The 27,458-nt window shown below is 47.7% G+C and overlaps 3 protein-coding genes across 3 annotated transcripts; 1 reads left to right on the top strand and 2 right to left on the bottom strand.

The window, feature by feature from the left end:
- The first annotated feature begins 534 nt into the window (after positions 1-534).
- On the top strand, positions 535-6,101 carry BDV38DRAFT_196024 (uncharacterized protein). Its single transcript, XM_032052349.1, has 6 exons — positions 535-3,857; positions 3,915-4,251; positions 4,310-4,698; positions 4,750-4,859; positions 4,913-5,295; positions 5,390-6,101. The coding sequence occupies exons 1-6, from the start codon at positions 685-687 to the stop codon at positions 5,711-5,713; spliced, it is 4,716 nt and encodes a 1,571-aa protein (XP_031909160.1). The 5' UTR covers positions 535-684; the 3' UTR covers positions 5,714-6,101.
- Positions 6,102-7,809: 1,708 nt separating this feature from the next.
- BDV38DRAFT_274645 (dynein heavy chain) lies at positions 7,810-20,968 on the bottom strand (the record flags this gene model as incomplete). The annotated part of the gene is made up of 3 exons (XM_032057876.1): positions 7,810-8,256; positions 8,315-20,628; positions 20,689-20,968. The coding sequence occupies 3 exons, from the start codon at positions 20,966-20,968 to the stop codon at positions 7,810-7,812; spliced, it is 13,041 nt and encodes a 4,346-aa protein (XP_031909159.1).
- A 495-nt stretch (positions 20,969-21,463) lies between these two features.
- Positions 21,464-27,445, bottom strand: BDV38DRAFT_296473 (putative RNA helicase/RNAse III). The gene is made up of 16 exons (XM_032062937.1): positions 26,766-27,445; positions 26,520-26,713; positions 26,357-26,460; positions 26,043-26,308; positions 25,863-25,970; positions 25,136-25,814; positions 25,025-25,083; positions 24,911-24,980; positions 24,783-24,851; positions 24,544-24,726; positions 23,413-24,480; positions 22,952-23,352; positions 22,388-22,901; positions 22,148-22,333; positions 21,928-22,080; positions 21,464-21,875 (listed from the first exon to the last, which is right to left on the bottom strand). The coding sequence occupies exons 1-16, from the start codon at positions 26,981-26,983 to the stop codon at positions 21,582-21,584; spliced, it is 4,566 nt and encodes a 1,521-aa protein (XP_031909158.1). The 5' UTR covers positions 26,984-27,445; the 3' UTR covers positions 21,464-21,581.
- Between the last annotated feature and the right edge of the window lie 13 nt (positions 27,446-27,458).

The following is a 27,458-nucleotide window of genomic DNA, read 5'->3' as shown; positions in this document are numbered from 1 at the left end:
GAAAATATCACTTTATTCATATTAACCAGTTGATTAACAAACATTACCCCCGATTCGCACCTTCTTGCTCGTTCTTCTCCTTACATGTGGATTCCCAAATTGGGGATTGACGGAAGTTACTCCAGCGACTATCTCGCGATCAGATAATTATGAAGTTGCCGAGAATAGATCATACCAGTAGTTTACTCTGTTAGAGAGGTGTATCTATTTCGATATCAGGTTAGCATCTAGCCTATACTACTTAAAGTAGTAAGGTAGATATCGATCATTACTTGAAAAATACTAACTAAACCTAAGTAATTAGAGTGGTAAGCATTTACCATACCCTATGGTATTGAGTCGGTACCCAACCGACCATCCCTACCACTGGCAGGATCCCTTCGTACCGGAAATATCGATCATTACTCCGTATCACCCCGGAGGCCCAAAGGCTTAGGCTATTGGAGTACTAGCCCCACTAAACCGGATCAGGTAAGCAGGTCAACTCCGCCCGGAGCAAGCAAAAGAAGACATGCTGTTGTGTTCTGCTTGAACTTTTGATCTCGACGTCCCCAGTCGCCCTTTCTTTCCTTTCGTCTCAACAAGGGAAAGGGCCATGTTCTGATATTGCTCGTTCGTTGGGTAACCTTAATCCCGCCATTCGCTTATTCCCCACCACCCCTTTGCCTTCTCTCACGACCAGACATGTCATCATCCTCTTTGCCCATTGCGGTCGATCCGGTCGCGTTGGTGACTACAGAATGTATCACCGTCACCTCGGCTATGCGCAAACATGCCCGCTGGGCTCATTCTTCAGTCTCAGCCATACTAGGCGGCGGTGCGGCCTCTCGAGTATACGATCGCGACACATCGGCTCCCCCTAGCCCCCGCAATGGTACATCAACATCTCGCTCCAAGTCCAGGCCGTCCGCCGTTGATGAAGATCACGCCCTGGCAAATCGATGGGGTCTGCGGGGAAAGAAAGGCAAGAGCATGCAGGACAATCCACTCATATCTGCATTTTCACGACTACGGAGTGATTTGAAGGACTGCAGAGACATTAGGACTTTTGACACACCCGCTTTGCTTCATCCATTCCTACAAGTCATTCGTTCCTCGTCGACCTCCGCCGCAATCACCTCTCTGGCCCTGATCGCGCTGACCAAGTTCTTTGCCTATAACATTATTAACCAGGACTCTCCGCGACTGTCCATGGCGATGCAGCTCCTGTCGGCCGCAATCACCCATTGCCGATTCGAAGCCAGTGACTCCGCTGCGGATGAAATCGTTCTCCTGAGGATCCTAAAATTGATGGAGGGTATTTTGTCTCGGCCGGAAGGAGATTTGCTGGGCGATGAGAGTGTCTGCGAAATGATGGAGACCGGCCTAAGCATGTGCTGTCAAGTCCGTCTGTCCGAAGTCCTGCGGAGATCGGCTGAGATGGCGATGGTCAACATGTGTCAGGTTATCTTTATGCGACTATCGCACTTAGACGTACCAGCCGACGTGGATGCTCCGAACCCCGCCGTGGGCGATAGCGAGCCGACCAATCTCAAAATGGACCCTTCTGTCGATGGGAACACCGTCACCTCCCAACACCTTTCCGCCATGGGCGCGGACACTGCGACACCGGATCGTGAACGTAGTAGCGGGGATGAACCTGCAGAACAAGAGCTCAGTGGAACGGCTGTTACAGCTCCCCCCAACCCACAGGATGACCTCGGGGATGAAGTCAAGCCGTATTCACTAGCTTCTATCAAGGAGCTATTCCGCGTGTTGATCGACCTTTTGGACCCCCATAACCGGCAACATACCGACCCGATGAGAGTTATGGCACTAAGGATCATTGATGTGGCGCTAGAAGTCGCGGGCCCTTCTATTACGAGACATCCCAGCTTGGCTACGTTAGCTCAGAATGATCTCTGCCGGCACCTCTTCCAGCTGGTCCGATCTGAGAACATGCCGATACTGACCGGGTCACTTAAGGTCGCCGGTACGTTGCTGTTGACCTGTCGCTCCGCCCTGAAACTCCAGCAAGAACTATACCTTTCATACTTGGTCGCCTGTCTCCATCCACGGGTTGAAATACCAAGAGAGCCGGGTATTGATCCTGCCCTCTACAGTGGAATACCGCAGGCGCCTAAGCTGGTGAAACCCTCTCCGTCACAAACTAGTAGTGGAAGATCCACCCCAGTACCGGTGAAAGACAGACAGAAACTAGGCCTGGAGGGAGGTTCCAGGAAGCCCGAGGCTCGAGAGGCCATGGTGGAAAGTATCGGTGTGCTAGCAAGAATTCCGAGCTTCATGGTGGAGCTATTTGTTAACTATGATTGCGATGTTGACCGAGCGGACCTTTGTGAGGACATGGTCGGGTTGTTGTCACGGAGTGCGTTCCCCGACTCCGCCACATGGAGCACGACAAACGTGCCGCCACTCTGCTTGGACGCGCTTCTAGGCTATGTCCAGTTCATATTTGATAGATTGGATGATGAACCGGTATATGAAGCCTTTCCGTCAATTGAACTCCTGAGGAGCCAGCGTAGAACGAAGAGGTCCATCATCCACGGCGCCCAGAAATTCAACGAGGACCCCAAGGGCGGAATCGCTTATCTTGCAGCTCAGGGTGTCATTCAGAACCCAGATGACCCTGCTTCGGTGGCCAAGTTCCTGAGACAAACGACCCGCGTCTCGAAGAAAGTCCTGGGTGAATTCATCTCCAAACGAAACAACGAGCAGCTTCTGGATGCGTTCGTCGGTCTCCTCGATTTTTCAGGGAAAACGGTGGTTGATGGGCTTAGAGATCTTCTTGGTGCATTCCGTTTGCCTGGTGAATCTCCTCTTATTGAGAGGATTATAACGACGTTTACAGAGAAGTTCATGCAAAAAGCACAGCCTTCAGAGGTTGCTGATAAAGATGCATTGTTTGTCCTAACATATGCCATTATCATGCTGAACACAGAGCTTTATAATCCCAACGTCAAGTCAGCCAATCGAATGTCCTGTGCAGACTTCTCAAAGAACCTGCGAGGAGTCAACGCAGGAAAAGACTTCGCTCCCGAGTTCCTTCAATCTATTTACGACTCTATTAAACAGAACGAGATTATTTTGCCGGACGAGCATGATAATAAACATGCATTTGACTTTGCATGGCGGGAGCTCTTGTTAAAGTCAACTACCGCTGGAGAACTGGCAATCGGTGAGACAAACATCTATGACGCAGAAATGTTTGAAGCGACCTGGAAACCCGTTGTTGCAACCCTTTCGTACGTCTTTATGTCTGCCTCTGACGATGCTGTATATTCTCGTGTTGTCACGGGCTTTGATCAGTGCGCCCAAATAGCTGCTCGATATGGACTGACCGAAGCATTTGACCGCATCGTCTTTTGCCTTGCCTCCATCAGCACTTTGGCGACAGACAGGCCTCCAAGCACCTCACTTAACACAGAGGTGCAGGCCGGCAAGAAGAGTGTCATGGTCAGTGAGCTGGCCGTGAAATTTGGAAGGGATTTCCGAGCACAGCTGGCTACAGTGGTTCTCTTCCGGGTTCTTGCTGGCAACGAAGCCACAGTGCAACGAAGCTGGGAGTATATTGTCCGGATTCTCAGTAATCTGTTCATCAATTCTCTTATTCCGCCATTCGATGCCAGCCTTAATGCTGAACTTGAAATCCCTCCGATTCCATTGCAGCCCCCGTCACAAGTTGTGGACCGTGATGGGCGAGGAAATGAAACCGGGTTACTCTCTGCTTTTACATCTTACCTTTCTAGTTATGCGGCTGATGATCCCCCGGAGCCGTCAGATGAGGAGCTTGACAACACCCTTTGCACGGTGGACTGTGTAACGGCGTGTTCGATCAATGACGTTTTGGCTAATATCAAGTGAGTAGTACCCCTGGCCCCTGTCGGTACGATAGTAATACTCATAAGGACTATTAGGTCACTGCCCTTGTCGACGGTCTCCACAGTGGTGGAGACGGTGTTGACACTCCTGCCTGAAGAGTCTGCCCCGGCAGTCATTGTCGTCAAAACGGAACGACCGTCGAGGTCAACAAATGGCAGGCTTGACGCTAACAAGTCAAACTATGATCCTGGAATGATGTATCTCCTGGAACTAGCGACCATCCTAACCCTTCGTGATCAAACTACACTAGAGGCAGTTGGCGAGAGACTACTGGCTTCCTTACAAGCCTTCATGCGAGATGCGAGAAACTTGCACTCTCTGGCTTTGTCGCGAATCATTTATTATCTGTTGAATTTGCTACGGTTGACCCATGTATGACCGGTCCCTGTTCTTGATTTTCCCCACCTTGTTCTGACTAATTCTGTGTTAGGATCAACCCTTCATGCGAGTTCCTGTCATCCTCCACGGCATATCAGGCTTTGACCAGGATATTTTGGAGAGTGTCGCTATTCCCGTGATTGAAGGACTTTCACGTTGCATTTCGAATGCCGGCCTTTTGGGGAATGAAATCACTATTTCGCCTGATTTCTGGTCCATCCTTCAGAGACTGCATCAGCACAAAGAGGCCGCCACTTTCGTTTTTGGTCTACTCCAAACCATTGTGAACGCAACGCCACCCATCATCACTGGGGATAATTATGAGTCCGCAGTAAGCCTTGCAAACGATTTCGTTAGCGCAGGTAGTGTTGGCTACCTTGAGGAACGGCAACGAGATGCACACTCTCGGCGCTCTAAAGGTGCTAAACCACCAAAGTCCAGGTTTGTCTCCCTTCTCATGAACACAAACTAACACATGCTGACAAAGGCCAGCAGTGAAAATGAAGTCGTTACTCGTGGATTGACAGCCATTGGAATGATCTATCATTTAAGCCAGCGGGCTCCTGCGCTTATCAAACAGTCGCATCTTGAAGAAGGCGAAGGTTCGTGACAGTTTTCCTGTACGCTGTATATATTCACTAATGCTCGCCGATAGCCTGGTCCGCCTATTGGTCTCCGATATTCCATTCTTTGACGGCACAGTGCATTAACCCTTGCCGGGACATCCGACACAATGCAGTATCGACACTGCAGCGGTCGCTCCTTTCGGTTGACATCAACTCGTCCAATGAGAAGGAATGGACCGCTATTTTCGAACAGGTCCTCTTCCCACTAACTCTCCGACTGTTGAAGCCGGAGGTCTTCCACTCCGACCCAATGGGAATGGGCGAGACCCGGGTTCAAGTAGCCACTTTAGTCTGCAAGATTTTCTTACGTTATCTCGATCAACTTCCTAACCCCAATGGAATGCTCGACCTGTGGCTCAAGATACTCGATATCCTTGACCGGATGATGAATAGTGGCCAGGGAGACAGTATGGTAAGAGATCACCCTTCACCCTTTCTTTCTGTCTTTCCCTCAATGGACAGAAACGAAAAGAAATAACACACAACCCGCTAACCCTTCTGTGTAGGAGGAGGCTATCCCAGAAAGTCTCAAGAATATCCTTTTGGTTATGGCTGATGGAGGCTATCTGGTTCCACCGTCACAGGACGCCAGCAAGGAACAGATCTGGACCGAAACTAAAAAACGTCTGGAAAGATTTCTACCAGATTTATTCAAAGAAATCTTTCCTGAAATGCCTCCCGTGCAATCCACACCAACACCAACACCAACAGCCCCCTCCCCAGATTTGTCCAAGGGCGACACTCCCGCTGCCAAACAACCCAAGGAGGACCAACCACCCTCAAATATCCCAGAAGGTGGCGATGGCAACGATGAACAAAAAGACGAGTAAGGTAGCTCTTTTAAGAGAGGGGCCTATTACGAAGCAGCAGTCCACGTACTATACAAATCGGGCATTTATCACGTGGGTATCCTTCTGTTTTCGACTCCATGTAAATATAATACATTTACTCCCAGCGCGACGGCTTTGCCCTGGGAGATTGCATTGGCTGGAATTAGACGCATGCTTCTTCTGTTTCTGATACCTAGTATGGGTGATTGTTGTAATATACTACGAAAGAATGATTCCGGGAGATTTTGAACGACTACAACATATTTTCATCAAATGTATTACAATTCGATTCTGCATCATCTAACAACATTTAGCCAAGTTTTATGGTATAGTGTCGGAAGGGCTTTGTTCGTCCATCGCCTACCGATGTTCTCGGGGATATAAAATCTATCTGATGAAAGCATTCATGATATAAATCCCGCACAAATACGTGTGAACATTGTCTCCTCCTTTCTATTGGGTCTTTCAGTCACTTGAAATATTCATCAGTCTGGACTCGTCGCGCATCTTCTGGTCACGAAACGCGCTAAACAGACTGACAACATAACCATATGAGATTCTCACTCATATTTCTTATTCTGCTGTCTTTGAAACCATTCCCATGAGTGTTAAGGGGTAGGAAATCATTGATAAAAGCATGAAACCTTGCTCTGGAGCAGGTGACTATGTTACTCTAGCCATGTTATCTAGTTGGAAGTTCGCTGCGTGAACCAACCACACCACCACCCATTCTAACCAGACCACCACCACTTCAACCCATTGATCTCTTGGGATAATGGATCCAACTCGCCTACCCCCTGGCTCGATCTTTCTGCCATCTCGGCGTCACAAGTCAGTTAATCACTCCGTGTCTTAACCCTCTACCTCCCCGAATGACCGACTTCACCGTCCGTGGAACTCCGGCACTGAACCCACCTCGAAAACAAGCTTAATGTACACTAACGAGCACCGGAAATAGGAAGCTTCGAGACAACATCATGGGTATAAGTGAGACCCCAATCCTTTGCTCAGTACAAACAGCTTGTGTTGCTAACCATTGCTGTAGCGAGACCAGCTATCCGGTAATTTGCCTCCCGTAGTCAATGATTTGTACAGACATACTGGGAATTCGCTGATATCGGTCATTCTCATATACTAGTCGTCTTGCTCGCCGTGGAGGCGTTGTCCGGATCAAGAGGGATATCTACGATGAAGCCCGTAGGGCGATCCGGGACCGTTTGGCAGAGGTTGGTTTCCACCTGACTCGGATTTTCTTGTTTCGGTCTTTAATACATTGTCTCCCGATAATCCTGAGGATTGTTTTCATTGTCATTTTGCTAATGATATCAAGATCTTGAGACAGGTGGTTCTGGTTCTTGAGTCGTCGAATGTTCACTGTCGTCAAAGAAAGGTAATGTGTTTTTTTTCTTGCTTTCTCTCTCTCGCTGCGTGCTACACGTACCAAAAAAAAATATTAATTGAATATATGAGAAAGGAGTGAGTGCTATATGATATAGGCTAACCTTTTGTAAAACTTAGGTGGTGACTACGCGCGATGTGAGTTACTGGTTGACGTTATCAAGTTCGAAGTATAGATGCTAACACAGTGTTGTGTATCGAAAGGTCATTTACGCTCTGAACAGAGTAAGTCTTTCTTCATTCTCAGCATCCTGGAATAGACATCGGAAACTGATTCATTGAGGATAGCTTGGCAATACCTTATATGGGTTCTAAATTTAATACTCATGCGCTCACGTTGATGATTGATTGGTATTGGTTCGGTGGCTGTGCAGGATTGCCCATTCGGCCTGTTTTTAGGCGTAACACAGAGAGGGTTGTCTCTTCATGAATAAGTAATTCTATGGGTTCAGTATAAGTACAATCTAAACGATTTCAAGAAAAAGAAAGAAGAGATATGTAGACAGCGATGCACGAATGACAGATGGATATAAAACAGTCAACAGAACAGAATACATTATCCCAAGATTGACAAGAAAGTATCCGCCTGCGGCTCCGAGAATATCCTATAACATAGAAGTAAACAACAAGAAAAGATAACAAAAAGAAAGACGCAATAAATTAGAAATTAATAGCGTTTGATCTTACAAACTCTCCATTCAAGCATCAACCATTAACTGCTCCCCTTCATCCAACAAAGTAGTCACTCTGGACAAGTCCGAGATCACCTTGTTACCGTGTCCAACGAGTAACAGTTTTTCAGCGTTAGCTGGCAAGCCGAGGTATGTCGGTGGTTCTCTCTCAGGAAGTCGGTTGACCCACTCAACAAAGTCCCGGATACCAGTTGTGCCGGGGAGAGTCAAACATTCGTCATTCTCGACGCCGGACACCAGTTTGTAATCATCCTCAAAAGCCACTGGGGTAAAGAAGCTGTTGACCAAGCTTTCCAGTTGCTGGAAGTCGCCAATGTCATCAACTTTTCCGCCGTATGTCTCAGTCACAAGGGTGCGAATCATATCCCATGGAAGTTTCTGAGGTGCGACGTTGGATCGCCCCTGGGTAACGCTGTCGACCCAGTGATCGATGATAAAGGCGCAGCATTCATACTACAGCGTAGAAACCATGTTAGCTTTGTTTCAATGGTATGCAGGGGGAACAACTTACGTCGCTATCATTGAACTCCCAGAAGCCCTTCCAACCAAGGTTAGGAGCATAACGAAGTCTCTCCTGAACAACGGCGTGCAGGAAGCAAAGCAGAAGATAGACACGAGCCTTCTCAACTGGAGGCTTGCCAGCCCTTACGGACAATGAAGACAATGAGTCCTTCATGTTTGCACGTACACCAGCTGGCTGTTCATACATGAGTACGCGCGAGGCACGGATGAGGTTGACAGGGATCTTAGGGCTAGACTCCATCGAAAGGAAAAGCCTGAAGTCCTTGTGGGGTTTTAGAGAGTCAAGCCGCTTTTCAAGGCTCTGCAGCCATGAGGGTGCCAGGTGTACGTTCTTGATCAAAACCCAGGTTCCTGCAGTAGCGGCATTGCTGATTGCCTTATCGGCGCTCTTCAGACCTTCATCAGAACCCATTGCAATGTTTGCACAAGTCGCCTGCATGCGCTCAACCAGGGCATCGACCTTGTAACTAGCGTCGAAACCTGGACTGGAGCTAAGAGAGATTGGAGTGGTTGCGGTCACTTGATCAACGATATCCTTCAAGTCGGTACTTCCTTCGAACAACTCACGACCAAAGACAGTCTCAACGAAGCGCTCGGCTGTTGGCACAAACCTATCCATCCTACACAGCTTCACAAGTAACAATGATCGGAGTAGCCTGTTAATTGGCTCGGTATTGTCTTCCCAGACGGTCGGGACATAATTCTCTGCGAGCTCTTCACCGAAGAATTGGTCCCATTGTTCTGCGGGCACTTCTGGGAACTTTGATTTGAAGAGCGTCATGTTGGAAATCCTGTTCATAACTGGATCTCTGAGCTCAGGAGATGTTGATAGATCCGTGCCCTCTGTTGATTCATCGAGGATGATGTCGATAATGTCTTTCTCCATGGGGTATGGGGCGGCCTGTGCTAGCAGCATCGCCAGTGTGATACGATCCTTCTGAGCGAGTCCCAAGGAAGTTCGCTGATAGGTTGTGATGAACAAATCCCGGAGAATGATCTGAACTCGCGCGGCATGGTCCTTCTCCTGAGCAAGACGCTTGTTATGATAAAGGACAGAGTGGAAGATATCAACAAAGAACTGAAGAGAGAATTGGTAGAAGTGGTTGACATGGTGTAGTTGTTCCAGCACAGCAAACACAGCGCTGCAAGAGCGGGCGATAATGCTGTAATTGTGCGTGATATTCTCCACTTCGGTCATGACACCTTCAGTTTCCACCATCTTCTTCGAGATCTCTGCTGCCTCATTCTTCAGGGTCTCGAGCGTCTCAATAACATTGTCATCATCCAGAATGTTACCACGGGACTCGTTCAAAGCTTGCAAGAGTCTCTTCTCGAGCTGGCGAAGGTGAATCTTGAACTCTCCTTGCAGTTTGACTAGGTCGGTTCGTCGCGCGTCAACATCAGGCCGTTCAAACTTCAAGACTTCATTAAGAGATTGAGTCTGCAAACTGCTTTGAGTGACAGTGAAATTGACAAATGTTGTCCGACTGCAGACGTCTGGAGGGAAAGCAGCAGATGGATCTCTTGTCGACAAGAAAAGCTTGAATGAAGGCGAGAAATCAATCTCCTGTTTACCGAGCTGTATGAGGACACGACCTCCAGTCTTCTGGTATTCTTTGTTAAGAACATGGTTGAGGATCGGGTCCAAATACTCGGCATCTTGGATGAGAATGGGGTTTCCGAAACGGAGGGCGCTCTCTAATTGTTTGACAAATGAATCGTCCAAAAAGCTAGTAACAGTGAGTTTCCTCTCCGTGCTTTCCTTCTGCAAGAATTCGGTAACACGACCAGATGGATCGATGATCAGAGGGTATCTGTTGTATCGCTTCAGGACAATGGCGTTCTCCGTGCAAAGGTCATCAACAGGAAGTGAATGGTCTTGCCAAGTCAAGCGCTCATCAGCATTCGAGAGGTACTCGGTGATCGGGTTGTGAGGCTTGAAGCTGATTCCGGATTGCACAAGTTGGTTAACCCAATCATCAACCATAGCCTTCCGGAATTGTTGATCGTAGAATCCTGCGTAGGCAAGGAAGGCTGCAGCAATGAGAACATCACCAACAAGAGTGTTGATTTGTGTTTCAAAGGATCTGCTACCTTCCTCCCATCTGGTGCGTTCAGACGCCAAGCTGTCGAGCAAACGAACACTCCTGTCGACCTTAAACTGCACTCTGGACATCTCCGTCTTGATAGCCTGGGTTTCACTAATGAGTGCAGCATATTCCGCTTTGTATGTAGCGATACTGCTTTCCAGATCCTGGATTGTATTCTCAATGGCCTGCGCTTCGGCTTTGGTATTCAATGCCTTCTCTTCCAGTTTCCCCACTTCTTCACGCAAAGGCCCGACGCGATCCAAGATCTCGGAATAATTGACCTGGGCTTCAACCCATTGCACTAGGGGACCACAGGCCTTACTGGCTCTGTTAACTCTTTCGTAAGTGAAATCCTCATTGGAAAGGAAATCATTCTGCATCCGAACTCGAAGGTTCCTCGTCATCTGTTCTTCGTTGTTGTAATTGACGATGCTGGCAATGAAATCATCTCTTCGGACAATGCCTTGGATGGTCTTCCAGCTGTCGACCCTGTGACCAAGTAGGGTGCACACAGCGTCTAGAGCGAGACGAACACTAGCTGGGGGATTGCCCATGGAACGGACTTCAGTAAGATGCTGACGTTTGATATTGCTCACGCTCTTCTTTGCTTCCAACACAGCAGGTTCGGCGCGAGCAAGATCATTGAGGACAACTTCCTTGCGGCTGGCCACCTCTTGTTCCTGCTTCTCTAGGGCTGCCTGTACCTCAAGAGATGCCGCTTTGCGTCGCTCCGCTTCCTGCTGGTCAGCCACCATGCGCTGCAGTTTCTCATTTGCTTCCTTGTCTTTCTGCTCCAACTGCGTCTTCTTCTGTGCAAGACTGGCGCGCAGATCGCTGACTTTATCGACAGTATCTCTCAGTTTCTCGAGACCGACATTCAAGTGTCGTTGCTGCTCCTCTAGGTCCTCACGTTTCTCGTTGAAGAGTTTAACATAGTGGGCGACAAAGTCAAGATAATGACGAGGTGTGAGATACGTGGTCTTGCCTTGTTGCTTTTGTAGTCGCTGGTTGAATCGTTGAAGGGAGTGATGAATATAGACCATGGCGTTGACAATAGCATCCCTGTGAGATGCGGGAAGGCTCAAGTCTCTATAAGCTACAGGTATGCTATCAGGCGCAATGAAATTGGGCTTGTCAAGGTCGACAGACTGTGTCAGTTCCGAACCGACTTGGAAGAGTGCCTGGTCTGACCAGTCGCCCATCCAGTTGAGCACACATCTGTTGAACAGGGCAGGACTTGTAGCAGCCTTAGACGACAATCCTTCTTCAGGTGGGTTCATGGTGAACACCACATGCAAGTTTTTAACAATTTGCTGTGTGAACCATTTGTAGAGCTCTTCTTGAGTGTCAAGGAGCAGACCCTGACGCTGTGCGCCCTCTTTACATGCTGTCATCAAAGAGGAAAACTCATCTCCTTCAAACAGACCAGGCACCTCCGCATTAGCTAAGAGGGTGTTCATGCGCTCGAGGAATCCAGAGTCAAGAACATTCGATTCATCCATGATAAAGCAAATCTTCTCGCCCTTACAACCAGCCCTGCGGAGGACGATTCTCAGGTCGTCATCAAAATCTTCAGAAGAGTATTTTCCGTGTACCTTGATCTGGAACACCTTCAAACCATTCATCCATGCAACAAAACGAGATAACGTGGTTTTACCACTTCCGCTGACACCGATTAGAATGAGATGTCCTTGAGGCTGGCGGAAGACACGATCAATGCGCAATGCATGTTCCAGGACATCATTGAATAAGACAAGGGGAACATCGACTTCTTCCTCACAGAATGTCTTCAGACGCGCCTTCACGAAGTCACGCAGTCGCTCCTGCTCCACGGGCACGTAATTCTTGGAAAGCCAGTTGGAAAACAGGATTGGACCCTTCAGTGCTTGCTCCTCATCAATGGTGGGGAAATTATCGAGTGCAATGCGCCTAATTGCATCAGAGGTCCAATTTCTCTCCTCCTCAGTGACAAGTCGATCCTGGAAAAGACGCAAAGCCTCGTGCGCCCAAATTCGAACCAACCCTTCTATCGAAAGACTCTCAAGAGGTTTGATAGCTTCGTATACACCACGAACCCATCGAGTAAGTTCACGAGGTGAGTACACGTAGTGTGGCTGGATCTTAGCAGTGAATCTAGTTTGAGACTCTAGGTAGAACTGCACCATAGCTTTTGTAAGAGACTCAGAGTAGCCGCGCAACAAGGGAAGGATCTTCAGAACCGCGGAATTGAATGTGCCATAGATCTGCGTGAGTGAAAGTTCTCCAGGATAGTCAACCATAATCAAGGGAGAATGACGCAAAAATCTCTCCGCCAGTGGTGTACGGCCAGCATCAGTTGGAGGGTTACATGCCCCGACGAACTGAATCCGGTCCAAGGTAACCCATGTTTTGTCCGATGTCCTCCAGAAACCATTCTGTTCAACAAGCTGACGCAAAAACGTAATGGCACGCTGGGTTCCGTACCGATCAGGGGCTGGAAGGTTGATTTCATCGCAGAAAATGACTAACCAGCGACCGATTTGGTTCGGAGACATGATGACACCGTTAAGCGTCTTCCTGTACTCACAATATTGCTCAAACGTCTTGATCAAAAGATCAGGGGTTGTAGCGCTCGAAAAGTTGAGGCCGACAACCTCCATGTTAGGAAGTTTGCGAAGAGCTGCAAATAATGTCATTGTTTTACCGGAACCTGGGGGACCGCAAAGCAACAATGGCTTATGCTCCGCAAGCCAGGAATAGAGGACATCTTCATGACGAACAGTGTCGACTGTCGGGATCACTACGTCGGTCTGCGTGATAGAATGGGTATTGATTTCGATGGTAGGGACTTGTGATTGCCAGCTAGACCACTCAGCCGTTGGCAATGCAACGTCAAAGTCTATGATAGACGATGAGCCGTCAAGTGGCAGGTCAGTTGTAGACAGCGCGGATACAAATTGCCCGAATGCCTGGCGATCGGCCAGTGGACAGTCACCCGTGAATGACCATACAAGCGCAAGGAGCAGCTTCTTAGAGATGTAGGATTCTATCTGCTCAGAGTCAAGCGGGAAATCAACATGCTGGATATTGTACTCCAGAACGTTCCTGCAAGCTTTGTTCAAGAGACTGAACAAAGTATTGAGGGCACGAATGCCGGTGAACTCCATGATATGGTTGTACTTTTTAGCCTCCTCAAGAGATTTCATAATGATATCGCTGCTCTGCAAGCGGTGCTTGAGGACGTTGGAAACCATATCCTGCGCATCCTGTGTTTTGATGGCAACTTGGCCTGCAGGTGCACTATCGTCATCCAAATCTTCGAACGTTCGTGTCCTAAGTGACTCCACGTAGTTGGAAATCATCATTGAAGGAGTGACGGTATCATCATTGAACCATACCATACCGCAACGACTGACCGTTGCTAGTGTTGCGTACTTAAGTGTCTCGACTTCAAACATGATGCGTACATTTGGAGGTAGGTTCAAACGCTCTCCGTTAGGAAGGGTCAAAAGCTTGTTGTCGTCGAGAACACTGTTAAGGTTCTCCACCCATTCGGGATCAACATCACCATCGAAGACGATCCAATGTCGTTTCGTATCTTCACCTCGAAGGTTATCGACAATCTTCCTTAAGATGCCCGTGAACAACCCATCAGTCCATTCGCGCGTGGTGCTGTCAAGGTTACCATAGAGCGCCTCCTTAGACATGACTTTTGAATCAATGATATGGGAGACGCCTTCCACGCCCTCAATTCTTTGCAAGGCTTGGAGGAGGATCTTCCATGCAGCAGATTTACCAGAACCAGATTTACCAACCATCATGACACCATGATGGATGGTCTGGATTTGATAGAGTTGAAGCGCTTTCGTGATCCACATCTCACTGTCAACATAGTGCAGTTCTTGGGCAATCTCACGAATAGCCGCTGTAAGCTTTTCATAGTTTGCAGGCACATACTCGACTCCAGCGAAGACATCACATTGAATATCTAACATTCTGTCAACGTCTTCCCGTACTAGCTTGGGGGCAATGGTTTCCCGAAGACTTTGGACAATGATTTGAGGCTCGATGATCTCATCAGGACCCAGCTCGCCGTCATTGTTGGCGATACGAGCACGTTTGAGACCACCTGAACTAACCAAAACACTCTTTAGAGCACGCAAGCCGAAATCGTAATGAGCTTGCTTTGAAAGTTGGGTGGAGCAGCGGTCGAAGAAAGGCACGGTCTGTGTTGACAAACGCTTTGCCTGCTTGAACCCCTGCGAGAAAAGCATAACCTCCGCAATTAGCTCTTTGTCAGGCTTGGACATCGCAACGCTTCTAAACAATTTCTTCAGGTTGTCAGGCAAGTTGGAACGTCCTGCATAACCCGGGTTCATTGTGATGAAGATTCCTGTGTTGGGGTTGACTGAAAGTTGTCTGCCAACAAGTTCGATTTGTGCCTTTTCATCGGTTTCGCCGTTCTTAAGGCCGATTTGGATATTCTGGATCTGTTGGGAGACGGCTGAAAGGATTCGTTCTTCCAAACGGTTAAATTCGTCAAAACAGCCCCAAGCACCAACTTGACAAATACCAAGGAAGATTCGGCCCATGGCCTGAAAATCAAAGGTATCGTCACAACAGAACACAAGAGTGAAGCGACCAAGCTGAAGACCCAGCGCTTTAACTGATTCGGTCTTTCCGGTACCAGCTGGACCATAAGGCGAACCACCCAGTCTTTGACACAAAGCTTGTGTGAGCGTCAAGAAACATCGGTCAGTAAGAGGTGTGCGGACCAGACGCTCAGGAACTCCGAGATACTCAAATCCGTAATTCAATTTCGCATTCGCCATATGAACGTAAAGACGTTGAAGGAAGTCGCCCTCAGGTTGATAAACATAGCGCATCTGGAGCAACCAGAGGTAATGCATGGGGGTTGTAGCGTTGGATTTGATGAGCTTTGAGATAACATCTCGCTGATGGACGAACTCGGTGATCATATGCTCGCATTTCTTTCTGCTGATTGCGTCTAGGTCACCAAGAACAGTAGCAGCCAGAAGTTCAAGCACTCTAACTTGGGAATCATACAGTGCTGACAGAGTAGTTCCGCCATCTTCCAAGGACTTCTGTACAGCATTAGTCCAAACCGCTTGACTGGCAAGAACAACAATCTGGGCGGGATAGTTGGAAAGGAAGTCGTTGAAAGCACTCTGGTCAACTTCAGTAGCATGGTAGAGTGGTTCAAACTGCTCAACTGCCTCAGCAAGCAACTCCGCCAGTGTTAATTTCATGTTGCTTTCAATAGCAGTAAGCCAGTCATTGATTCTAGGTGTTTTCACAAGATTGATTTCTTTCTTCAGTCGGACTTCTTCGCCCTCCTTGGAGGTGAAACCAACAATGTTATTGTCATCATCCATTAGGACACCAGACAAACCAGCAAACATTTTCTTGAAGTGCTTCGCCACACGGAAGATATCATTGCTGTTGCCAATGATTTCGAGAAGGTCCTCGTCTCCAACGAAGTAAAACCGAGGGAACGAGACACGCTCTCGTTCTAAGTATTCACCCAATGCCTTCTGGATCTTGTTGAGCAGTTCAGCCAATCTCTCCAGTGACTTCTGTACACCGTTGATGGCAAGTACATCAAGCACAAAAGGTGACTTGTAGACCTTCTTCATCACAGCGAAGAATTCCGAGTTAATGTTTTGGAAGCGGCTTGATTCCAGGGGAAGAAGATGCTTGATATCAGCATTACCAGTGAAGACACCTTCAAGGTACACCCACTGTCTCTGAACGTCAATCCACACGTCAAACAAAACATGGACACGGTTCAATTTGTCTTCCCAGGAAGTAGCTTCCTCCTCGAACTCTTTGAAGTATGGCGAATGCCTCATCGCTTGTAAAGAGTTTAAGTTCTCACTGCATTTCGCAAATAGGTCATCGAAACCACGGATTAGGCGACACTTATTCTGATAATTGACGAGATCAAGGGAGTAATTTTGCCATGTTTCTCGGACAGACTTCAAGAACTCCTCCAATGCCATTTCACCTTGGGCTTGAGCGATGATATTACGGATTACTGACTCACTAGCAGTAAGTTGTAGATCCCACACATCACCGAGGGTCAAAGCGACAAGAGAAAACCTCTGTCCAGGTTTAAGCGATTTGTAGATTTTGTGCCAGTGCCTTTCCCGAACAGCTTCCGATTTCATATCAGAAAGCAAGGGGTTGACTTTCAGGAGCTGTCTGAGGACATTTTGAATATGCTCAAAAGCGGCATATTGGCGCATCCGGCTAGGCATCTCCTTTGTCATCTTGATTAAGCCGTCGATGGACTGACGGAGTTTTCTTGGCTGTACGCTCGTCCAGAGCATGTCCCTAAGGTCGTTCAAGCTCTTCCAGATGGTTGATAAGGCAGCCCAGACGGACATGAAATCTTGAACTTCCTCGAGGATTGCCGGCAAAGCAGACTCAACACCTGCTGGGAGGTCAAGAGCCTCTTTTGCTTTGGATACCATTTCATATTCAGATTGGAGACCCTCGAGGCGCGATTGGAATGAGCTCAAGGTGCGAGAAGCTTCATCAGGCGGAATGGTGCCAGACACCGGCTTTTCATCGTTCCACTGGGCGATGACTTCGGTGATCTTGTCACCAATAACTTTGTCCTCGGCAACAATCTTCGCACGCAGCCCCTCCGTTTGATCCTGGACGATTTTGCTTTTACGTGCAAGTAGTTCGTTTAATGCTGCCCACTCGCCATCAACGTTTTCCACGTGGAGCCAGTCGCTGGGGAATTGATAACGTTGGCGTGCGAGTGTAGCCTGGCCTTGACGGAAAAGATCAACTTCAGGTTCCCATACCTTTGCCTTACGCTTGCACTGTTGTACTATGGTAATGAATGAAACCGCATGTGCGGTTGAAGCAGCTTCTAGAGTCTGCCCTTCCAGGTCACGCCGTGCGGAGGCAATCTCAGAATGTACTTCCCTCATTCGTCCACCGAGCTTGGACCCGAACCTCAACAGAATCTCGTGTTGCCATTGATCGTATTTGGCATTGACGCGTGTCTGGACCTGCTCGTAGTCTATTTTGATATTGCCGAACGATCTGCTTACTTCTGAAGTGTCGAAGGTAGCTCGGCTTTTCCTAATTTCTTGAAGCAGCTGAAGCCACTGGGACAAGTCATCCCCGAGGATATCGTACACTTGTTCTGACCGTAGATCCCAGAGTGATTGGAATTGCAGCCATTTATCAACGTAATCCGATACCTCCTTGAGCCTAGCCTCGATGGCATTGTAAACTTGGTTGAGCTCATCGGTACAATGCTGTGGGAGATTTGCAAAGCACGATTCGGATAACTGTACCTTCTGCACGTCGATCGAGATCTGATAACGGGATGATTTGATCTTCTCCAGGTTGCAAACAACGCCCAGCCAGTTGTCAAATTGCGAGAACCAGCTCGCACGAGCGAATTGCAAAGGAGGGTCAAGGTGGAGGACTTGATTCCGCATAGAAATCTCATGGACGAGCTCAGTGAACTCAATGTTGTAAGCCAAGGCTTCTCCTTCGCCTGTAACGAGCTGCTGACTTCCGTGCAATAATTGGGATCTGTGGTCTCCATGCTTTGCTTCCTGGAAGGAATTTATCCATTCACGTATAGCACGGTGGAGGCGGTCACGTAGAATGGCCTCGATCTTTTTGTTCAGATTCGCGACCCAGTATCCAAGGTTTACATAGTTCTCCAAGTTCAGCTTATCTACGGCGACTTGAATAGCATCCAGACGTTGCTTGAATGCCGAAGCATCATAAGGACAGGTTTTGAGTTCGTGGATAGCTTTCTGAATATTCTCGTTGATAGAAGCTAGCACAGCGGTCTTGGACTGGAGAACAGACGCTGATCCTGCAAATTCGCGAACGAATTGGACATGCTTGCTTTCCCCCCTGGTAGGAATACTAGATTCAATAGCACCATTGGCCAATGCTGACTGTTTGACATGGAGCTCATACGAGTGAACAAACGACTCCCAGCGAAGCGGAATACCCTTCACAATCATGCCTTGTGCATCATTCACGTATCCGTTCAGCAAGGTTGCAACCTCTGTCATAGATGCAATGGAACGGTTGGTCTGCAGCAGGGTCCGAACGCTCTCCATCAGACTGATAGCGAAGGGGTACACACGTTTGGCTTCTTTAGATATATTGCTAACAGCATGAGGTACTTGGAAATTAAGCCAGATAAGGTTTCTAACTTCCTTGAACAAAGCGATGACTTGGGCGTCGAAGTTGACCGTGAGCTCCAGTGTGTTTCCTGCAGCTCGGTTACGAACAATATTGAACAAGCGACCAGATATCGTGATGTGGCGTCTTTGCACATCATGTAACCATGATTCAAAGACCGGTCGGGTATCAAGCTTCTTCCGAAAGAGATTACTTTCAGCTTGAAGCTTCTGGCCTTCAGAGTGTAGGTGCCAGTCTTCACCCAGCACATCTTCAACTTTACGCATATAAGCATCGAGTTGGCGTTCAATTTGACGTGCCCACACGATAGCACCAGATACCGGAGGAAGATCACGCAACTGCGCCATTGCGTGCGCCTCTGAGTGGCCATACTGTTGCTTGAACCGCTCGTGCAAAGATGAGATATCCTGCTTCACGTTATCGATAAGTTGCGTCTGGTATTCTCCAATTGCACCTCTGATCTTAGGCCGGACAAGGAGCGCATTGAACTTTGAGAAGACACGAAACATCTCGTTGGCATTCTTTGCTGTAGCAAGGCGGTCTCTGAGACGCGCAATGATCGAATTCTCCACGCGGGATGTGCGCTCATTATATGCGATCTCTTCCTGTATCCATTGTTGAGTACCCTCATCAGACACATCTAATACATCCACGTTTTTCAGGGCAGCGTAAGCCTGTGCAACTTCTTCGACCGCATCCACATCGCCAATTTCTTCCACGATCACAGCGCCATCAGAGGTAGCTCCAGCAGCCGGTTCTCCTGCGGAGGAACTCTTCGGGCCGAGAACATTCACGATCGTCCTCTGAAGCTGTTCATGATTCACCCGGAAGGTGTTGATATATTTCAAGCGCTCCTGGGTCTTCTCGTGGCGTGCAGCGATCTTGATAGGAATGAATTTTTCATTTCGGCGTCTCGTAGACTCACGGGCGACATTGGTGAACTCCTTCAAGTTTTCGTCCCAGGTCCGCCATATTGCCCCACAAGTCTTCATCAGAGAGCGGAATTCGCGGTAATCCAAATGCAGAATGGTCCGGCCATGAAGCAAGGAATGAATCTGGGAATCAAGATCACCTGAGATGGCTTCAACAAGCGCAAGGGCTCGTTTGATCGGGTAGGGACAGATCTTCAACTTCTTGTTAAGGTGGTTGAAGATCAGATTAAGGGATTCCTGCACCTTCTGCAAAGTCGTGGCAGAGAGGAGCTCATCCAATGGGAAGTCACGCATAAGTTGGTTGTACTTTTGGACCAGATCAGCAGCCTCCCGCAGACCAGTGTCGGCTACGAAACTAAGGGTAGCCTGGTATCGCTTTGCATGACGAAGGATGTCCATGGTCAAGGAGACGCCATCACCGCGTAGCTGATTCTCGATCCCTTCAAGCGCAGTCTCCATGGACAACCAGAAATTGATCTCCTGAGCCGCTGACCCACTATCGGCGTCACGGGACATCTTGGTAATCGTCTGGATGGACTTGATCCAAGTGTTCACATTAGTTTGGATGCTATTGATAAAAGTACTGCTCTCGAGGATCGTGGGATCAATCAACTCCACCGAAGGCTTGACACCTCGCTTTTCCGCCTCTGTCAGAGCAGCTTGGACGACTTCGTGGAGCGGCAAACTGAGCGCTGGAATCTCAACATTCTGTTGCAGATGTAAAAGTCCAAGTTCCAGCTCTGCAAATTTCTTCTTTGTCATAGGAACACCAGTCTTCGCCTCCGTGTCTGTCCTGGGCTTTAAACCGCTCGCTGCATCCTGGTTGCGACTGTTGGCTTCGAAGTACGGGCTCAAACCATGGTGTACCAAAAGGTGAAGGATCTCATACGGAGACAACGAAGTGTTTTGCTGGGCTTGTGTATTGCTTAGAGAGGCTGGGCCAGGGAAGTTCATCACCTGGATCTGCGAAGATATAGGGAGTGCCGGATCAATAGCGGCAGGCCGTTTGATGAAGGCAACTGTTGCGACCGTCGTGGAAGAGGAAGAGATTTCGGCGGAGAGGTTATAGATATAGTGCGTTGATAACGCTGCGATGAGTTAGCTATTTGTTAGCAGCAAAAAGAAATCCGTTTAATAAACGTCCATACCTTCTTCATCTGCACCAGCCGCCTCTTCAGATCCTACCAGGTCTTTCTGCACGTAAAGTGCGACTTGAGATTCGGAAGCAAATCGCGTACATCTTTGTACGGTTTCATTATATTTAACCTCCGATAGCAAGCTGCCCGTCCTTTCTAGCTCAGTTCTCAGAGCTCCCAAAGTCACTTGCAGCACATCGCTCAAGTACTGTATTATGGCACTTGAGTCCACAAAAGATGCCTGGGTTTGTGCGGATACACCGTTCGATATCCCAGTAGAGGCGACCTCCATGGCTACAACACCTTATGAGAACAAGCTCGCGGTGATCATGGGGGGTCCAAAACAATTTAAAAAACGGTGTCGCTTCGGGTAGAAACAAGCCGCGACAATAGTTCGGATGCAAGGTATGCCAGGAAAACAAAGGGGAAAGACCGAGTCCGGGCGACCTCGAGGGGGAGCGAAGGAGGGGGATTTACTGTAATAGTAGTAGTTAAAAGTTCATGCTCTTTTCTCGATTTCAGACCTGTCTTCCACCCTGTGTCAATCAATAAATTAGTTTGGTTTAGGAACTCGGCGCAGTGGGACGCGCGTGTTACTGTCTACTTCAGGGGCAATTGGCGCTAGTCCATATCGGGGTTAGCACGGACAGTCAATATCTGGTCTAATGGTAAGCAACCCATGGCAATCTCAACCTGATACTACGAGATACTAGTACTAGTAGGCAGTCTACTCTACATATTTGTTCATCCTTCCAGGTAGTTCTTGTTACAAAGCACGGAGATGTTTGTCCCATTATGTGTAATCATTCGGATTTGGAATAAACGGTTGTCTCTAAGACGACATCCTCTTACGAATTATCAATCATACTCATCTTCTTGGATTACCCACATCATCGCCCTTCCAATTAAATCGCGGTTCCGATATTGATGGGCTGCGAATCATTTGCCGTTCGGCAGTCACAATGATGTTTCTCGCGAAATTCAGATAGCCCCATGTTTTCCAGGACCCTAAGGGCTTTCTCACTCGCTTTCACCTTGGCGTAGCGGCCCGACGACGCTGTTCCTTCTGCAATGACAACTTCATGCACAATGACAGCAGCCAGGACACTCACCGTGCCTCCATCTACAGGTATCTCCCCGGCTTTCAGGCAATAATTTGTACAACCGTATTCATTTGTCAGCCGATTCTGCAAGAAAGTCTAGTTTTGGTCAGCCATATAGAAATATTAACAATCGTAGGAATAGTCTCACGGTTGGGTGTTTGTTCGCAAAAGTGTCGTATATGGTCATATCATGGAAATATGACTTCACATGACGTTGGAAAAAGTCTTCTACCACGCGAAATTGGAAATCTGAATCAACAAATGCAGCGCCTAGATAGGCTTCGATCATGTCTGGCAGGCACTAGTAATCAAGATTAGGTGAGTTCTACACCGGGCTAACGCATAAGTACTCCGGAGTACCTTCTTACCTTAGGCGGGTCCTTTGTTACCAACCAATAATCTGCTGCACCTTCGCTTTCGTTCTCTGCGGCTTGTATCTCCTCGGCATAGTGAGTAATTTGCGATTGCAATGGGTTACTGAAGTGTCTAAGGTGGGTATGGAGCCCTAGCTTAACAGCTAAAGCCCCGAGGAACTTGTTCGATACCATTGCCATCTGTAAGGTTACAGTCAATAAATGCCTGGTAGTCAAACCTAGCCGTACACTTACTTTATGCTCCGTGAGCCATTGTGGATCCTTGTCCGGAAATCGGTAGAATAAGTCATCTACGCAAACCATGTCCAACAGAGAGTCGCCTAGAAATTCGAGTCTCTGATAGCATGGCGCTTTGGCCCACGCCGACGGGTATGATGGATGAATAAAAGCTGAATGCAAAAGGCGAGGATATTTGAAACGATAACCCAGTTTCTCCTCGACCTGACGGCCAAGATCCAGCTCATATCCGTCCGGGCTCTGGGTTTGGTACTTCGGCAACATGTAAGATGAAGTATAATCCGCCCAGCACAAGGCCGTATGATTAGGACTGTCAACAACAGCAGTGACTGCTTTGACAGCCATGTCGAATCGGTTATCCAGCCCCCCTGAGAGCAATGACGCTCCGATCAAGGCTTCGCAAACGTCCGCGACTGTCTTTTCTCTAAGCGCATGTTTGCTCTCCGCCGAAATCTTCTTCCTGTGATCTCTACCGTGCAGCAGGGCTAAGCCATCCGGGTACCACGTATGCCTAAAGCTTCTTGTCAGCTTATGGTTCGGTACGTATAAACGCTTTCATACCTTGAAAAGCCTCGACTGCGGATATACTGGTAAAGCTCCTTCTTTAGGGCGGTGCTGAAAAGATTCTTGTTGCATATGAGGCACATCCGGTTTACATGGAAATCGAACTCGTCGTCATCCGGGTACCGGACGAAAAGAGAAATTGATGTTGCCATTTTCAGAAAACAGTCCCCTAAAAATTCTAGACGCTCGTAGTTTTTCCCCATCCCTCTTTGGACATGTATTTGTTGCACTCGATGCTCCTCTGTGTTATCGGAGTCTTTCGTAAAAGCCTCCAGCGCATATTCGGGCTTCACTGATAAATTCAGGGATTTGCAGCCCTCGAGCGCAATCAAATACGCATCCACCCTGCTGATTATGGCCGGAAAGGCAAGGCAAGAAGCAGCAATTCCCTCGGGGATCTAAGCAACGGGTTAGTAACTAATTGTTGGGTCATATTCGACAAAAGGCGCTCAACTGACAGCGGAGATCTTTAATGGCTCTATGCAGACAAAACATCTAGTTTCGACGTCCTTTTCCATGTCTGTCATCTTGTCCAGGAGGTTTCTCCGTAGACGGACCAGTTCGACTTCTAAAACTGGCTGCTCCCAATTACATCTTGACAAGAACCCTGCCCGTGCATTTTTTGAACCACTTAGGGTATAACTCATGATGTTCCCCATGAACTTGCGGCGCGGGAGGAAGGATGGTGGCGGATCTGAAGGGTGCAGCGTGTTGTCAATGGCCATGGTGAAGTACCGATACCGTCCATCCCACGGGTCAAATACAAAACGATTGGTCAAAGCCACCGAAGATGTATGCAGTGTGAAAGGTATCTCCTTGTTTTTATGCACAAGAAGTAGCAGTTCCCAGTCCGTCAGGCTCTTTAGATCACTGACCTTCTCGGACTTATTTGTCCCTGATGGAGCGACCCAGTATGGCAATTTCTCAGATTCTTCCTCATAGGTCTTGTGAAACACATCGTGGAAAATACGAAATGTGAAAGTTGATAGGTATTCCAGTTCCTGAGGGGATATATGTAGGACTTCCTCCAAGGATTCAGTGACGACTTTGGTATCGATATCGTCGTCCAGGAAGATGGGGAATGACGGAAAATTAGGCAATCTCTCACGAGTGAACAAGATTATACTTCTGTGTCGGCGTCTAAGTGGTTCTGATGGTACGAATGATATGACAGTTGCATATAGCCTTTCTGGAAGGATACCCTGTTGTTTTCTCCAAAATGAAGGTTTCGATAGCATGCCATATTGGTTTGTACGCGAAGAGGTAATGGCAAGCCTCGCATTTCTCATGGCAGGCAAGCGCTTATGATAAACTGAGTTAAAGTGATCATCGAGCAGTTTGTGCTTCCGGAGCAAGACACAAGTATCAAAGGCTGCGGACTGCTTTGCAGTGGATTTCCTTGATGCAGGGGCTCCAGTGAGCCCTCGAACAGGTGACTTTTCTGGTAATATGACTTCACAAACGAAACTGTTATTCTGTGGAAGCACCACATACGTAGCCTGAGCCGATACCTCTTTTTCGTATTGCTAGATAACATAGATATCTTAATTTAAAACTCTTCGGTGTCAGCACGGGATAATGGTACTTACCAGAGAGCTAGCATAGCGTGCGAGGATAGCAAGGGCAGAGTGGTAAGTCAGTTTTGCGCCTGTAGCCCTGATTATAAATGTTCGCTTCTCTTCTTCACCTTGGAGGATTGAGTCTATCTCGCTATCAATACTGTGAAGTATTCGGTCTTCTGGAAGTGTTTCACAGAAATTCTGCATAAGTTTCTGAATTTCGATTAGAAATATTAGCGGGCTGCGGTACATTAATTTTGTACACTTACTTCGGCCTCCCGAACCTCGACTAGTCGTGCCTCATGATCAGCATTGTACCTTTCAATCATACTTGCATACTATATATATGTCAATCAGAGATTTTGGTCGCTCGACAGTAATAAGGGTCTTTTCTTACCGTCGAACTGGAATGTCTAGCGCGGCCACGACTTTGCACATACTGTATAAGGGTATTGTATAGGTCGAACCTAATCTCTTAGAATAAGCGAACTAGCAATGCGGTGAAACCTACCTAACTACAAGATTACAGTCAGGAATATCGAGTCCTTCCTCGGCTACTGAAGTAGCAAACTTTTTTGCTTGTTAGAGCTTTGGCCAGGTGCAGAGGGCTAGTGTTACTTACCAAACAGTTAATCTCTCCACTCCTGAATTTCACCAAGGCGAGAAACTGTTGGCGAAAGGACACGTTCATTCCTGCGATATCGCCAGATCGAACACCAATCAGCACACCAGGCCTTAGGTAAGGTATCTCTAAAGTTGAGAAAAGGTCGAATAACATCTTAGCAGTATAACGCTTCTGTGTAAAGATGATACATTTTGTCTCCGTTGGACGCTCAAAGTATTTGGTAAGCTTTTGGCGTAGGAGTTGTACTTTAGGGCTCAGTTCACCTGGAACGTTGGGGTTATTAAAAGAATGATTCTTGACAATGTCACTAGCTTCCTGGATCCTTGATATTTCTCTGAGAGCACACTCGGGAATCGGCGATGAGATAGATTGGGCGAGCTTTCTCACATTTCCCTCAAGCTTTGGCAACACATCATCTGCTAGGGCGTGCGCCCATGCACGATCTGCGCAACATGGTCCCAGTTCAGAACTGGCCTGTAACGTAAATCTGAATACAGGTTGCAAAGAGCTAATGTCACCAAAGCGGGCTTGCAAGCTCTGATATAGGTTGGTCGCAAACGGTGGATCGAGCTTATCATATTCCCAAGATTCTTCTATCGGACGTCTGACGACTTCTCTCAATAGATTAAATTTTGATGTTGTGGCAATCTTGCTGTCTAGGAGAGCCTCCAGCTTCCTATAAGATGTCAGTTATGGGCGTTGTTGTATATACAGTAGGACATACATTGCTGATTCTATGATATCCCCCTTGGTGTCAATAGGCGACGCTGTCATTCCAAAGATCCTTGGGCGCTTTGTCGGGTCTGCTTTGAGATATGATTCTCTAATAATCCTGTGATAATAAGAGCATCACAATCAGCCTATGTGGTCCTTTTCTCTTTTCTCAGGTTTGCCAAATACATACCGTGCGTAAGGATGGTCTTTCTTCGTGTGATGAGCTTCATCAAAGATGAGTAGGTTAATTTGATCCATTCTAACATGTGAATTGAGTAAACATTGATTTAATATCTCTGCGGTACAAACTATCACCATATTTCTCTCAAAATGATGGTCCCAGGTCTGCTTGCTCCAAAGATCAGTACCCATGGCGCCAAAAAATTGTGCGACATTCTGATCCAGGTTGTTGCGCAAGACGGCAGCCTGTTGGAAAGCAAGTGTCACGCTGTCCACCTACTTGTAAATTAGCGCCTCCAAAAGAGCCAAAGCATGTATACGCACAAGAAAAAATGAGATGCGAGGTGGCTTTCCGTTAGCGCGAGCGATCAACTCATTTTGGATGATGTGCTTTAGCAGAAGCACGGCTATCAAGGTCTTTCCAGATCCTATGGTACAATTAAGTGAGAAATAAGGGACGTATCAAGTTGGGCCTAAATGCACGTACCGGTATCGAGGACTGCAATGGTGTTCTGTGACTTTGCCCTTTCAAAGAGCTCTACCTGATATTCTCTCGGGTCGAGCATCCCAGTTCTGGCATCTTGTTTAGCTACCAGGCTCGCCGTAGACAGCTCAGCGTCAGGCAAGTCAAGTGTGGGCCTGGCACTTTTGCCGGTGATTGTATCAGCTCGTTCAGAAAGCCTAGATATAGGTCAGCTATGGATGGCAAAGAATTCTTGGCCGGAGATAATACAGAGCTTCAAACTTGGCACTTTGGAGTCTTTTGTTTTGAGAGATGAGCTTCTGAGCGAATATTTGTTCATCTCCTGACTCTTCTGAGGAGCTGTCATTTCCCTCGGCTGGTTCAGTAGTAGAAATAGTCTTTCCCTCAGACAAATCCAGAGAGGTCGAAATACTGCGGCTTTGACTACTAACATAGCCGGCCAGAGGTTGTGCTTCTGGCGATGGCATTTTGGTTTTGTTTGGGTCGCTCAAAAATCAGACAAGGAGATCGAAATGGACAGGTTCATTGGATTTTATGGACTAGTACTTGGTAGTGATTGAAAGGAAGAGTAAAATAAGTGGTATGACGCTGTGAAAGAGAATGTCCCTTGAAGAAGTGAATGGGCTCTCACCACACTCTGAAGTAAAAGAAAAAAGTACTTAGTACGTCAAGAGGTCTGGATGAGTGCTATCATGTTGCACTGCGTAACTGTCCAGTAAACAGCATGATATGCATTTCTATAGGGAATTGTTATTTGGACCTCACGCTAGTTATTTGGACCTCACGCTAAACCTATATAGGAAGACCTAATACTATGTAATTGTAATTCAGAACCAACGCAGGCACGTGGTCTATTCGGTAAGCCTATACAGGGCGCATGACGACGATTCTAGAACAGGGGTATAGAACCCCCCTAGGGGGGGTGGTCCTAGGTGCCCGAAA

The sequence above is a fragment of the Aspergillus pseudotamarii genome, assembly GCF_009193445.1.
Source record: "Aspergillus pseudotamarii strain CBS 117625 unplaced genomic scaffold BDV38scaffold_72, whole genome shotgun sequence".
NCBI classification, from domain to species: domain Eukaryota; kingdom Fungi; phylum Ascomycota; class Eurotiomycetes; order Eurotiales; family Aspergillaceae; genus Aspergillus; species Aspergillus pseudotamarii.
This window is presented reverse-complemented; position numbering and strand designations above follow the sequence as displayed.

Coding starts and splice junctions, on each gene's coding strand:
- BDV38DRAFT_296473 (XM_032062937.1), bottom strand. CDS start 26,983: ATGCCATCGCCAGAAGCACAACCTCTGGCCGGCTATGTTAGTAGTCAA. Junction 25,084..25,135: donor GTGGAGAGATTAACTGTTTG/GTAAGTAACACT, acceptor CAAGCAAAAAAG/TTTGCTACTTCAGTAGCCGA. Junction 22,902..22,951: donor CGCAGTCGAGGCTTTTCAAG/GTATGAAAGCGT, acceptor AAGAAGCTTTAG/GCATACGTGGTACCCGGATG.
- BDV38DRAFT_196024 (XM_032052349.1), top strand. CDS start 685: ATGTCATCATCCTCTTTGCCCATTGCGGTCGATCCGGTCGCGTTGGTG. Junction 4,252..4,309: donor ATTTGCTACGGTTGACCCAT/GTATGACCGGTC, acceptor ATTCTGTGTTAG/GATCAACCCTTCATGCGAGT. Junction 5,296..5,389: donor GTGGCCAGGGAGACAGTATG/GTAAGAGATCAC, acceptor CCTTCTGTGTAG/GAGGAGGCTATCCCAGAAAG.